Source organism: Colletes gigas, unplaced genomic scaffold (genome assembly GCF_013123115.1).
Source record: "Colletes gigas isolate AHSC1104 unplaced genomic scaffold, ASM1312311v1 Colletes_gigas_Sc00009, whole genome shotgun sequence".
In the NCBI taxonomy this organism is placed as follows: Eukaryota; Metazoa; Arthropoda; class Insecta; order Hymenoptera; family Colletidae; genus Colletes; species Colletes gigas.
In genome coordinates, this window is record NW_025106638.1 from 6108811 (window position 1) to 6123176 (window position 14366).

A 14366-nucleotide genomic window follows, 5' to 3' on the forward strand; every position below is an offset into this window, starting at 1 on the left:
TACAGCACAATTAATAACACTTATGTCCTCGTCACACTTTTTATATCGAGAACAGACCCGTGTAAAACTTTCAACACTTCTAAACGTCCATTAATGCCTGGTTTTGTGCAAGTTTCAAATCACTGTATCTTCCAAATAAATCTTGAACGACGGCGTGCAATGTTATTTTAAAACGCGATCATTGCAATATTATAGTATACAGAAAAGCAGGATATGAGGAACGCGTTGGTTAAAAATTGGAAAGACTTAATTGAGAAAATACAATTTAATATTGTGGAACCGAATTCTCAAAATGTCTAAATTATGTACATTTGAAGTCGTAAGAATCGTCGTGCTAAAATGTAGTAACACAGTAGATAATACTGACAATGTAAATCTTAATTTGTATAATTGAATGAAATTCTATTCGCGCATGTAATAATGAATGGTATCATTGAACGTAAAACGTTAAATCGATCGTATCTTAATAGTTAAATGATTTATCGTTGCACGAAGAATATGTTCGATCGGAACAAATTAAGTACGATTATATATGAAATTATTAGTTCGTCCTTGTTAGATTTTTGAACATATTAATTTTAACAATTGTTGCACATTCATTGGTAATGCTTTATAATAAATAAATACGAAAAGTATCCTTTTACAATGCCGTGATTATCTACATTACCTCTCCGTTTTTGTCGTCGATGAGATTTGAGAAATTTATTAAATTTTCATCTATGAAATTAGCTATTGAAGAACGACAGTACCGGCTATTATTTTTGGTAAAATATAGTTTAATAAATAATATGGTAATATGGAAATTAAAATTCTGTGGCCTAAGTGTTACAGTGTTCGTAAAGCCGCTATTGCATCGGCGATTCGTTGCAGCTCTCCCTCGCTGTTTAACAACTTTTCTTTGTTACTATTTTGTACGTCCAAAGGTACTTTAACATTATAATCAGGAACTTCCATCGCTTGCTTTAGTCTTTTTATAACATCTATCAACTGCTCTTCCTTTTTACCGAGTTTCTCCAATTCCTTGTTTGGATCGATTAAACCCTTTAAAAGTTCATAAATATCGTTATCAATTTTACGAGGAAATCAGCAGAATTTGATATACTCTTGTAATTGAGGCATTAGATGGAAAAAAGGCAAAATTTGAAGTTGATTTTGGCGCATGTGTTCTTCCAACTGATGCCTCAATTATACTACAACTGACGGTTTCTCAATTATTCATAACAATAATACTGTTACCTTTAACAATAGATGTACTTGGACTTTGTCCGTTACAGTAATAATAGCGCATCCTTTTGGTGCTTCGTTTGTACTAATCGTAGAATAAGCAAGGGTTTCTATGTGTAACTGATACTTCATAAGCTTCTCTTTCAGATTCCCGTCGCCGCATACAAGGAACGCTTCAGTTTTTATTTTATTTGGTAAATTGTAAGTCGCACGCGCGGACCGTACGTTTTTTATTATTTTATTAGCAAAATCAACGTCTTTCTCTATTTCTAGATTTCTCCAAGGGCACTGTAAATCGATTAAATACAAATATAGTTTGGATAATTCGTACACGTTTGACATCTCTAAGAATATAAAAAAAAACAGTATCGATACCTCTGAAAGTTCTGGATACGGACTAACGCAAATACTTGGATAAATTTGTGTTTTGCGCGGCAGACGTTGATAAAGTTCCTCTGTAATGAACGGCATAAACGGAGCCAATAATCTTAATCCTACGTCTAGCGTCTTAAATAAAGTTCTTCTTGCAGCAAGCTTTCGCTCGTTGTCGTCACTCTGAAATACTGGTTTCAAGTATTCCTAAATCAATAAATTGGTATTAATATAAAATCTAAAAGCTCACTGATTGTTGTTCAACCCCTCAGGTACAACGGAATTTTCGATCTCAAACGATGTGATAAAGCTTGTCTTTAGGTGACAAAATCTGATTTGTAAATGTAAAAATACACGGTTAAGTGTTACAAACTAATCAAGATTAATGGATCGGTATATATTTTACGGACGTGGTACTTGAAGGGTTAGGTTAATTAATATACGAACCAAGTAAACATCACACAAATCGTACAACCAAAGGTTGTAACAAGCAGTGGTGGCTGTAGTGAAATCATACTGTGCCATTGCATCGTCGCAGGTCTGCACAGCGTAACTTACACGAGAGAGCATCCATAAATCAACATTCGTCTCAGCGCCAAACGACTAATAAAAAAAAAAAAGAATAAATATATTGTCGGCTTTATAAGATTATTTTTTATTTCAATTTTTATATAGCGTACCTGTTCCTTATAATTACGGCTATTGTGTACTTTGCAGGCACATTCGAGCAACATTTTACCTCGTTCCGCCTGGAATACGGATTGTTCTTGTTTGCTGTACGACGCAACGTGTTTGTACCAACGATGCAAGTAAGGATAGCTTGTCACGTCAACATTCAATTCGACAAAAGTTTGGTAAACTTTCGCGTCGGTTTGCGATGGACTGTATCCCTCCAAATACGAGTAATCGCTTAAATAATTATTTAACGCATCCTGGACGCACGTTTCTTTCAAGGTACTCTTGTACCACTCGTTATCATCCAACGTATTACCGTCGCCCTGAACGTCATAATTTCTCTTTAATAGAAACAATGCAATGTCGCGTACGTTTATCGTGTTTGTATGTACCAACGGTCTTACCGGTCGAGCATCATCGTAATCGACGTTAGAATCAAGATACGTGAAAGCGAACTTTGTTGCGTTCCAAATCTTATTGCAAAAGAAACGATATCCTTGCACGCGAAGAATATCGAGATTGATATCGCGACCTTGCGTCGTGTAAGCACACAGCGCGAACCTTAAAGCGTCGGTACCACATTCAGGAATTCCTTGAGGATAGTCGCGTTTTTGTCCCTCGATCGCCTGTTGAATCTCTTTCGAGTCCAAATTGGACTCCATTAATTGGTTATGGAGACCCTAAATTATAATAGACATACACAGCGTTAAACGATTTTAAAACTTGATTGAACGTGTTTTTTTTTTTTTGGAACTAACGATCGACGTATAACATGCTCAAATTCGTTCAAAGTCCCTTTTTAGGTGCTTATGCGCCTACGGTGATCTTCAGAAAATATACCTCCAACGTTATACCGCTGATTACGTCCATTGGATCTATGACGTTTCCTAGAGACTTGCTCATTTTCCTTCCGTGCGCATCTCGTACCATTGCATGCAGATATACCTCTCTGATGGAACGATATTGATTTACATGTATCTTCGATTACAGAAATTTTAACCCTTTGCACTCGGCTGCTCCCCTTCCCCTGAGAAGACATCGTAAATCTAGCAAACAACTCAAATATCTCCTCTAAGGACTAATAAGACGTAAAAGTTCGATATTTGTTTGAATAAAATAATTGATTCCAACGCTACCGTTCGATCAGAGAAAAGTCTCCGAGGGTAAAGGGTTGAGTATGAAAATAGACCTAACTAAGAATAAACCTACTTGAACGGTAATTTTCCTAATAATTTTTGACCGAGAAATACCATCCTTGCCACCCAGAAGAATAGTATGTCGTGACCAGTTTCTAATAATGTGCCAGGATAAAATGCATCGAGCTCCTTTGTCTGGGAAAACGACGAATGAAATTTATATAAGTGTAATCTCATTGAAATATTAAAATATCTTAAGTAAGATTTGTACTTCATCTGGCCAGCCAAATATGGAGAATGGAAACAGCCCCGAGGAGAACCATGTGTCTAATACGTCAGGATCTTGAGTAACAATGATATTATCTACGGCTACACCCAATTGTTTAGCTGCCTTTTCTTTAGCTTCGCTCTCCGAATGCCCACTTACCCAATAATCATCATCTGGCTGAGTAAAACGAATTTATACAATGAATTGCATCGATTGTGTTACAGAATTTTCCTGGAAATTACCTTGATATCTTCGGTTGCACCTAGTACTTTAACGGAGTAAGCGGGAATACGATGACCCCACCACAATTGACGCGAGATGCACCAATCTTTTATGTTCTCCATCCAATGGTACCAAATTTTCTTATATTGATCTGGAATGATTTTTAACTCGCCGTTTTGCACCGACTCCATTGCCTTCGCAGCCATTTCATTACACTTCACATACCTATGAACAAAAGAAACAAAATTATTTGCAAAATCTTTCAACATTTTTTATTATTTTTGTTAAAAGAATATTTACCATTGGGGTTTCAACAATGGTTCGACAACGTCTTTAGATCTGCTACACATTGGTACCACCATAGGATTGTCCTTGATCTCGACAAACAAGTTTCTCGCCGTTAATTCTTTTACTATAGCCACTCTGGCGTGAAATCGTTTCATCCCCTGTTTAAACAAGTTAAATTGTTGAAAGAATGTTAACAGCAATTTTGTAGTTTCACCAAGAAATGTAAATACCGTGAATTGGCCGTAATCCCCGATAATGGTCCCGTTGTCATCGAAAATAGTAATGAATGGTAAATTATGTCTCTTTCCAATTTCATAATCGTTAGGATCGTGAGCTGGTGTAATTTTTACAGCGCCTACGAAAATTAAAGTTAACATTTCGATGTATTTAAATATACGCAAAGTAAGAATCTCTGATGTAAATGGAAATGCTTAAATATCTTGTTCATTTGTGAATGAAGAAATCATTTAGGATAAAGTAACACTATTCTAAGAGTAACTAGTTTAAAAAATAGCTAGTTTTCTGAAACGGTTCGGTATCGTATAAAAGTTACCTGTCCCAAAATCCTTTTCAACATATTCATCAGCTATAATGGGTAATTTCCTATTGCAAAATGGATGCTGTACATATTTTCCAATGAACTGACTGTACCTAGTATCCTGCGGATGCACCGCAATGGCTGTATCCCCTAGCATAGTTTCGATACGAGTAGTTGCTACTGTTATTTTTTCTTCGGAATCTATTACTTCATAAGCAAATAACACTAAAACTCCAAATTCTACTTTTTCTTGGTATCCAGGAATCGAAAGCAACGTGCGACCAGTCAATTCAACTTTGTCAACCTGAAAAAAGAAACATACATCAGGTACTGAGCTGGAAAAATTAATTTATAATAATTTATATATGTATTATATAAATAATATTATAATACAATTTATAGTAATTTACAGTCAAGAATCCTTACTTCTATATCAGAAATAGCGCTTTTTAGGGTACAAGACCAATTGACTAAACGATTACTTCTGTAAATGGCACCCTCGTCGTGCAATCTTATAAACGCTTCCGTAACGGCAGAGCATAATTTTGGATCCATAGTAAAACAAGCACGATCCCAATCCAACGAGCTGCCTAACTTTCGTAATTGCAAGTAAATTCTATCACCTTTCCTAAAACGTGTATATTATACATACATTTGTTGTATTAGCTTGAATTTATATACTAATTGAGATATATTTTCCTAAAACATTTTCTCCGATTAGAAAGAACAAAAATGTTTCAGTTCAAGTCTTAAACAACTGACCCTGTATAATATATATTTACACTTACTCTTCTTTCCATTTCCAAACTTTTTCTATAAAGTTTTCCCTCCCAACATCATAGCGAGACTTTTTCTCCTCTTTCCAAAGTTTCTTTTCAACTACCACTTGAGTGGCAATACCTGCGTGATCGCAACCTGGATTCCACAGAGTTGTACGTCCTTTCATACGATTCCTTGCAAATCATAAAAAATCCTTTACATAAAATTATTATTATTATATCGTCAAATTGCAGTTTCTAGGTAATAATATTATTTTTATATAAGACACAAATTTCTATATAATATAGTGTACCGAAAGCTCTGTTTTACCATCTTGTAATAGCATCTTCTACAGCGTTAGTTAAAGCGTGTCCAAGATGAAGATAACCAGTTACATTAGGTGGTGGTATCACCATAATAAATTTACCCTTGGGATTTGGCTCTGATATACTTTTTCTCTGCAATTAATAATGCTATAAGCAACAGAAAAATTTAATCATACTGTTACAATGAATTATTGTACTAGACAATGCTAGTAACCAGGGCAAAGTATATAGTAAGGTGACTCTGTCTTAAGTAAAGACAAAAGAAAACTCTATTATTCTGTAATACGATCACAATGGATCTCTCTTATTCTATCTTATGAATCCCTAAGGACAGTAGTGCAGTTACAAAGTACAGTAATGCCCACTTAAGCTTCCACGGTTATCCCGACCAATTCTTGGAAGCTAACTTGACGGCCGTTCCCGAGCGCGGACACTTAAGTGGGCACTACTGTATAATTGCAGTTTTTAATTTCCAACCTAGACAATTGTTTAGTAGAATTGCATCGGATTTATTTAGAACAGAGCTACGTATAGCCAGGCTCAGTTATTAGACTCATCTTGTATAGCAATGAAAAATGAATTCATTATTAAAATATAATTTTGACTACGGACCCCATATTCTGGTTTGAAAAAGCCTTGTTTCTCCCACCATGCATACCATGCAGCTTCAACATATTTTGGACTATACGTGTCAGGCATTGTACACGTAACATCCTTTTTTTCTCCTGCGGGTGTTTCTATTGTGTATAAAATTGATTCCTTGGATTCCTTTTTCTTTTCATTTTTCTGTAAAAATACTGAAATGACTTGCTTGTTTTTAATAATAATATTAAATAATTAATTGACCGGGCTTCTGAATAGCTCGATCATTATAATGATAAACATTGTTAAAACTACAATTGATAAATGAACATAACTGAATGAATGGAACATTAATAGAATAGAAATTTTAATTTTAAGGGAAAATTATAAGTAATCATGTAACACTATAAGAAAATTAAATTACTTTATTATACTAAAGAGTATGATACGAAGATTTTCTTTGCCCGTTATCATCGATCTTATAGAACAACGAAAAGTGTATTAAATTTTATTATTTGAAACTCGTATCATTTTTGTATTTATTTATAGTAGAAACAATTTCAAAGTGCACAATTGTTCCATCTTCTCTTAATCGTGTTAAAAAGACCATATGGATCAAAAGCTGTCTGACAATAGACATCGAAAGTATGCGAACAACTATAACAATCTCATTGTCGTTCTTACTTCGTTTTTTTCCTTCACTTTTGGTGTCTTGTCGCTGCTTTCTTTCTTTTCCTGCTTCTGCTTAAACTTCTCGAGTTTCGCCAATTTCTTCGCTTCTTTTTGCAACTGTTTTGCACTTTTTTGAGGGGCATCGGTCTCCCCGTTGATTTCCTCGCTTTTCATATCGACCATTTTATCAATAAATTATTGTTACGTTTCGACGTCTAATTCCTCGTGCGTGAATTAACTGATGACACAATTTGAAAAGTTACAACGTCCACCATGCGCTTTCCCGACACGATACAGATCGACCGATGGCACCAGATTTTCACCATTAAATATAAACGTGTCTAAGTTAGACAGTCTAACGTCCGTATAGCGTACGTTCCCCTCACTCTGGCTAGTAGCTCCCTGTCCCTATAATAAGTAAATAGAGTGTGGAAACCGCGGAATTTTTTTCTCGAAAGTGCATAGGAATTCGGGGGTATATCTGTTCACCAAAAGTGATTGTAACTGGCCCTTGAAACCAAAAATAATTTTTTTAAAACGATCTGAAATTCCGAGCTCACGTAACATGGGTCGTGTGGTAGGTCATGTCTTTGTTAGACACTAACGAAGTTCGTCGTTACTAGTGTTGCCGTCGATGCACTCAATTATGCTAAATCTGGCCACACTAGGTGTGACACCTACTTCCATACGATGCTTAATCTACTCCATATTGCGTCTATGATTCTATTATTTGAATATTCAAATCATGCGAAGTAAAAAATTCGAAAATTCGTATATTTTAGATATTTCCATCGCTTAAAGCGCGCCTAAATTAAGAAATGATCTTTCTTACGGAAAATATTTCCATTCGATATTTCGTTAAAGAACATCAAAATAATTTTCAATTTTACTTATAACGAAGCTATCAGTTTGATACTTAGCGTCACGAAACTTGGAAAGAAATAGTTTATTGATTATGAAATTAATTTCAAAACTTTGTTTCACTTTAAAGTGATCGTTTTGTTAATTTCTTTGATAAATAACACACTTCTTTGGATAACATTTATGTTTATTACGGTTTCGTGTAATAAGGTTTGAATACAGAAACAACACCAGTAAATCAAGAACTGTAAGCTCCTTGGACCGCAAAATATACACGACCGCAAATATACATCTGGACGTATCGGTTATATTTCAATTAGAAAGTAATAGAACTACTTTGTCCTATTATACCGTACGCCCGGTTCTGCGCTCGTCGACCTTGTTTGTGGTGGTTGCGTCGTTATGGCGCCATAACGAATTTTTAAGGTTACCATAGAACAGATATAAACTCAAAAACGGTATGGTTGTTAGGAGGATTTTGCATTTAGGACTTGTCGTGACGATGTTCGTGAATCTGCAGATTTTAGCCGAGGAAAACTCTACAGCTGATGCAAAGTGTCAATTCGGTAAAACACTGCGAAAACAAGTGAACGCGGAACTACTGAATGGAACATGTTTACGAGACATTGTGGTCCGGCTGTCAAACGAGTTTCGGTCGATGACGGACACGGAACTGGGTTTGACATCCTTTCAAAAGATGCTCGACGACATGGAATTCATAAATGTCTCGAACAATTTGAATATCAAGCTCAGCTTGTTGGTCGATAAATTAAATAAGAAATTATCGTCTTATGCGGAACTCCTTAAGCAAAGCTACAATGTCATAGAACCAATTTTGATGAAAAGTGAAGATCAGTTTCCCTATTCTGATTCTACGAGCAGATTAGATGTAATATCAAGTAGACTGTCCGATTTCTGCTCGCAAGTTGTACGAGGTACACGATACACAGTTTGCAATACATTTTCACTAGAACGATTAGTGTACTGTGTTAGTAAAGTTTAGCCATACATTTTAGGAATATCCTATATGATATTATTGTTTATGTTTTAGCACTGGTAATTAATTTAAGGAATCAGGAGTGGAAGAACATACATCTACTGCCTTTTATGTATCCTGCAACTATGTGTGGCCCACCTAGCTCAGGTCATAATATCGGACCTCTTTTATTGTCTCAATATTGTCCAAAAAAGAATGTACTTCTGCTACTCGAACACGGTGTATTTATGTCAGAAGGGGATATTACATTGGCCCAAATAACTGCAGAGACAATAATCGATATGTTATCTCAAATAGATCATATTAACGTTATCGGCCTTTCTAGTAACAATTCCATACATTGTAAGGATGGTTTGTTAAAAGCAACGGATGTCAATAAATTTCAGCTAGCTCGTTATATTCACAGTTTAATCAGAACAGGTATAATCTACTTCGAATGTTGCATACATTTTTAATATTATGTATTCATGATATTTCCTTTGTTTAAACTTTAGAAACGAACGACACGATTGAATTCAACTATGATAAATTAATACAGAATATAAAGGGTCAAGTGGTATTCGTACACTTGACTAATACGCTTAAGGTTACACCTCATATAACAAAAATAAACGAAATACTTTCCACTGGGAAGGTAAATGGTTATTTAAGAACGATACTGATTCTTTCGGGTAAGTAAAAATCTTGTATTGCGTATAATTAACTACGCTGCTCTTGTAATATTGTATCGTTAATACATTGTTCCTTTCATAGATCAGGAACCTCATGCAAACAATAAAAAATACAACGACAGTGTTATAGTCCTTCCAACGCAAAATATACTAGGATACGAAATATCGAAATTATTTTCTGGCCTGAAGTGTTCAGAAGAACATAAAAGAGATTACTATTTATCCGATCCTTACTTTGATTTGTATAGTAAAACAATGACTTTGTCCATTGGGAAAATTACAGATCAAGCATTGATATCCTTAGATATTCAGTTACGAAATTTTCTTGATGATATAACGTATTTTAATATTGGCTCGCACGTGTATCCGATATTGTTCGACGACAAAGGTATAGTTTGGATGCACAAGAATTTTCCACGAATGGAGACAATGATGGACCAGCCTCTTAAAGTTAAATTACAACATATAGAAAATATCAGTCCCGAAACTGTAATGATGATGATCGAGCAGCATGAAGGTGTTGTTAACGTAAAAACTAAGCTGAAAGAACAGGTACGTTAACTTCTATAAATCTGCACAACATTCATACTGATTCAGATTTTATATTTTAGAAATGGTATCGTTGGAAACATTTGACGTACAAGGAGTTGATAGTATGTTTGATATCGACGACGAACGACAGTACATTACCTGTGGCGAAACTAGTACCAACATTGTCAACAAACATTTTACATCATCGTCTTGATCTTCTGATGCACAGTATAGCTGATAAAGGCATTCTCTGTACTTACAATAATAAACTTTTAACATTGTGTAAGTAAATTTCTTTCGATTGAACATAAAAGTAATAAGAAAATGTAATTGTAATTGTAACAAAGAATTTATCTGTTTCTCAGCAACGGGAGTAGTCTACCTTTCTCCGTGGTGTTTCCAATCCCCAATGGAGCAACTGAAATTATTAGACACTGGATCCGTTGTAACCATGCAAAGTTATATGGCCTACTTAAAAGACTTAACAGGGCTCTTAGCTAATCCTGGTTTACGTCAATCCGTTAAACCAGACGTAGCTATAGTGACACAAATTTTAGGATACTTTAAAATCAGATATATAGAAAGTGTTTTAAATAAGTTTATAATAAGAAGGTATGCGCGATCATATCAGAATATACTGTATTACATTGAAATTTGCAAAGTAATTTTTTTGTTTTTTTCATTTCTAGATATATCGTTGGAACTGCGAGTGGAGTGTTGGAAATATATCCAGGAATTATGCTCGATTCTGGTTTCGATCCTAAAAGACGAATATGGTATGGAAACGCGTTGGAACATCCTGGAAAATTAATTTTCACACCTCCGTATCTAGGCGCTGGCGGTACAGGATACGTCGTTACTCTGAGTCACACGGTCCATCGTAATTCTCGATCGTCTACGCATGACGATGCTGTAGCGGTCATGTCTATGGACGTGACGATGGGTTTCGTTTCGAGGCTGTTAAAGGAATTGTTTTCTTTTTGTAACGATTCCACGGTAAAATGTTTCCTGATGGACGATAAAGGTTATTTGGTATCGCACCCCGCTCTGTTGGAATCGGTTGGTAAAATTGAGCAACAACACTTGACTCACAAGGAGTTACTAGTTGCGAACGATATATTGAATCATGAGCTTTTTGTTAAAAAGAAAGCTTGCGCGAACTATTTGGACGGTACCGTGCAAAGGTACTACCAATTCAATACATCGCTCGACGAAGTTCTTACGAACATAGTTCACGGTGAACATTGCGTCAAGTATCAAGTGGCGTCTGTACCGGGAACAAATGTATTTTTGGGTGTAGTCAACATAACCTGCAACTTATTAAGAGCATTTTGTCCATGTAGCACGGTAAGCAATAACACGCTCGTTCTACGTAAACATTAATATACTCCAGGTTTAACAAAACGTATGCATCAATGTTACAGATGGATCGTTCGTGTTTAAATTGCAAAAGAATGGAGCAAACCGAATGCGAATGTCCGTGCGAATGTGCCTTATACTTTTCGAATTGTGCTGAATACAATATTCATGATATGCATAATTTAGAGCCCTGTCCAGTACCGCACGAGCAGGGTGGTAGCTCGCAGATGTCTTACGCGCAGTCCGTAAATTTAAAAACATGTCCGTCCATCGCGTGCAAGGTATTTAAAACGGAAACCGAATGCTTGGGAATCGTTGGATGCCAATGGTGTCACGTTGACAATGACGGAGAAACGCCTTTGCAGGCTCCATTTTGTAGCGCCATGTCTCGATGTTTTAGGGGCATTCTTGGGTCCGCTATGCCCCTCAGCGACGGAACATACAGTGAGCAAATTTTGTTACACGATATTTAGTATTAGAATCAGATACTTGCAGTGACCTATACAGAGTGTTCGGCCACCCCTGGGAAAAATTTTAATGGGGCCAAAATAAGACGAAAATCAAGAATACCAATTTGTTGATGGAGACTTTGTTACAAAGTTATTAACAATTGAATTCAAAAATTTCAAATCGTTCTGGTAAAATTATTTTCGATTACGGGGGTCAATTACAATCATTTTTGGTGAATAGACATACCCCCGAAATTTTACTCACTTTCTAGAAAAAAATTCGAGAAGGTACTGAAATTTTTAAACGAAATTAAAATATTTAAAATCATACTAAAAAAATTATATTTAGTTACAGGGGTCAATTACAATCATTTTTTATCATTACACATACCCCCGAAATCCTACGCACTTTCTAGAAAAAAATTCAAGAAGGTGTGAAATTTTTCGACGAAAAAAAAAAATTTCAAATCGTTTTGAAAAAATTATTTTCGGTCGCGGGGGTCAATTACAATCATTTTTTATGAATAGACATACTCCCGAAATCTTGCGCATTTTCGAGAAAAAAATTCAGTACGGGTGGAACTTTAAACGTCAATAACTTTTTAACAAAGCCTCTATCAACAAATTGGTATTCTTGATTTTCGTCTTATTTTGGCCTCTAGAATCCCCCATTAAAATATTTCCCAGGGTTGGCCGAACACCCTGTACATTATATGACTTTTTTTGTAAACCAAACATTCGTTTTTTTCCTTTAGATTCTCAGTCGACCGAAGAAATTGCAGTACGAGATTGGCCGTCGGTTGGGCCAGTAGCCGGAGGAATATTGGCATTCCTTTTGATACTGGGAGTTATGCTACTCTGTTTCAGGCTCCGTTCCGTGCAATCAGGCTTGGAGCATCAGTGTTTGCATATTCATACGTCGCCTGATATGTTGCGTATGACGCATTTAGAAGGCGATGCGGAACCGATGGAGACAGATCAAACGAAAAATAATTTAGACTCTCTTATAAGAGACGGTATAGCTCCTATATCTCCATACAGAGTATCCACAAACTATAGAAAACCGCCTGGCGGTGACAGCGATAACGGGTATAGTACAATGACGCCTCATGACGATTCCGAACAACAAACGTTTGCCGAACCACTATTGGTAGTCGGTAACAGTACCGAGCCCGATCTAAGAAGACGATCTATTTGTCTTCCGTCTCCGACAACACATTTAGGATCTCCACATCACGTTCTGGCACCCGTCACAGTTCATTGTAACATGGAAGCAAACTATTGTTAATGACCGTAAGAAACAATTATTACGGGGAAAAAATTTTGTTAAGGTTCCATTTTTTCGAGAAAGAATGGAAGTTTAAGTAAAATTTACATTACGAAGAAATAGTTAGTTTTGTACGTGACGTAGCAATATACAGACATAAAGGTCTGTTGACTTAGATCGATCGTTCAAATTACTACTTGAATAATAGTAGTTTATTAATTAATTTACTTAATCGTTGAATTAAATTGGAAATGATCGATGACTTCTGCTACAAGTATTCGTAACGTACAACGATATCAAACTTTTCCTGATACAGTGAAAACTCGATAAATGTCGCTACTCCGGGTCCGGTCAGCAACACTTACGGAATAGGAGAATCGTCTTTCGAATTTGATTGTAGTTTGCCGACGCTTCGAACGTAGAAAGAGTCAGTAGCTAAAGAAGAAAGAGGGACTGAAACTCGGATTTATCGCCCCAGTTTAAATATCCGCGTCAGTGTGACCACACTACTGCACAGAAGAAAGTTTTTTATTTTTTACTTTTTGTTAATAAAAATTTCACTATCATGTTAGGGAGATTTCTCTGATTAAAATGAGGCTAAACACGATATAAATCGGTCAATATTTGGTAGCATAATATTGAATTAAATATTGTACTTGCGAGTCTTTCTCTCTTTATTTATCCTTCTTGTGCTGTCCTTTTCTATGTTCGGAAATATCAAAGAACGACGCATCGAGGTGCTGGCTACATTTATCGAACGGGAGGTAGCTATTTTCAAACGGAACAGTTCCACCGTTTCGTAAGTGATCAAAAACTGCAACACTTATGAAATAGGGGGTTTCGTTAGCTACCACTGTTCGATAAATGTACCAATCCACTGACCTTGCGAAGATACGAGTACACAATATTTAATTCAATATTATGGTAACAAATATTGGCCGATTTATATCGTGTTTAGTCTCATTTTAATTAGAAAAATCTTCCCCACATGATAGTAAAATTTTTATTAAAAAAAAGTAAAAAATAAAAAACATTCTTCTTGTACAGTAGTGTGGTCACACTGACAGGGACATTTAAACTAAGATGACGAAGGCAATAAAGATTTTTAAAGAAAGCCGCTACGTCTCCGGTTACACTTCGCCTCACTGGTTCAAGGGGGATCCCCCTAG

At 35.9% G+C, this 14366-nt stretch overlaps 2 protein-coding genes across 4 annotated transcripts; one reads left to right on the forward strand and one right to left on the reverse strand.

The window, feature by feature from the left end:
• Positions 1 to 806: 806 nt before the first annotated feature.
• On the reverse strand, positions 807 to 7373 carry LOC122397493 (valine--tRNA ligase). Of its 3 annotated transcripts, none has more exons than XM_043396670.1 (18): positions 7075 to 7373; positions 6421 to 6594; positions 5813 to 5940; positions 5512 to 5676; positions 5150 to 5351; positions 4739 to 5027; positions 4416 to 4540; positions 4198 to 4343; positions 3918 to 4122; positions 3679 to 3852; positions 3481 to 3602; positions 3112 to 3220; positions 2676 to 2951; positions 2277 to 2594; positions 2044 to 2199; positions 1600 to 1803; positions 1237 to 1512; positions 807 to 1041 (listed from the first exon to the last, which is right to left on the reverse strand). In XM_043396670.1, the coding sequence occupies exons 1-18, from the start codon at positions 7243 to 7245 to the stop codon at positions 826 to 828; spliced, it is 3456 nt and encodes a 1151-aa protein (XP_043252605.1). In that variant the 5' UTR covers positions 7246 to 7373; the 3' UTR covers positions 807 to 825. The 3 variants fall into 3 exon arrangements, with proteins under 3 accessions (XP_043252605.1, XP_043252604.1, XP_043252603.1); XM_043396669.1 differs by having other exon boundaries at positions 2277 to 2612; XM_043396668.1 differs by having other exon boundaries at positions 2277 to 2951.
• Positions 7304 to 13218, forward strand: LOC122397494 (VWFA and cache domain-containing protein 1). Its single transcript, XM_043396671.1, has 10 exons — positions 7304 to 7320; positions 8395 to 8858; positions 8975 to 9340; positions 9415 to 9591; positions 9674 to 10143; positions 10203 to 10404; positions 10488 to 10734; positions 10812 to 11469; positions 11547 to 11925; positions 12686 to 13218. The coding sequence occupies exons 1-10, from the start codon at positions 7304 to 7306 to the stop codon at positions 13216 to 13218; spliced, it is 3513 nt and encodes a 1170-aa protein (XP_043252606.1).
• Positions 13219 to 14366: the final 1148 nt, after the last annotated feature.

What these genes read in the sequence shown, in the direction of transcription:
- LOC122397493 (XM_043396668.1), bottom strand. Translation starts at nt 7,245, where the DNA reads ATGGTCGATATGAAAAGCGAGGAAATCAACGGGGAGACCGATGCCCCT. An exon ending in TTAGGAAAATTACCGTTCAA is followed by an intron (nt 3,221 to 3,480) that starts GTAGGTTTATTC and finishes TCGTTCCATCAG; the next exon opens with AGAGGTATATCTGCATGCAA. An exon ending in TCAGCGGTATAACGTTGGAG is followed by an intron (nt 2,952 to 3,111) that starts GTATATTTTCTG and finishes ATTATAATTTAG; the next exon opens with GGTCTCCATAACCAATTAAT.
- LOC122397494 (XM_043396671.1), top strand. An exon ending in TAATAAACTTTTAACATTGT is followed by an intron (nt 10,405 to 10,487) that starts GTAAGTAAATTT and finishes TCTGTTTCTCAG; the next exon opens with CAACGGGAGTAGTCTACCTT. An exon ending in CATTTTGTCCATGTAGCACG is followed by an intron (nt 11,470 to 11,546) that starts GTAAGCAATAAC and finishes TCAATGTTACAG; the next exon opens with ATGGATCGTTCGTGTTTAAA.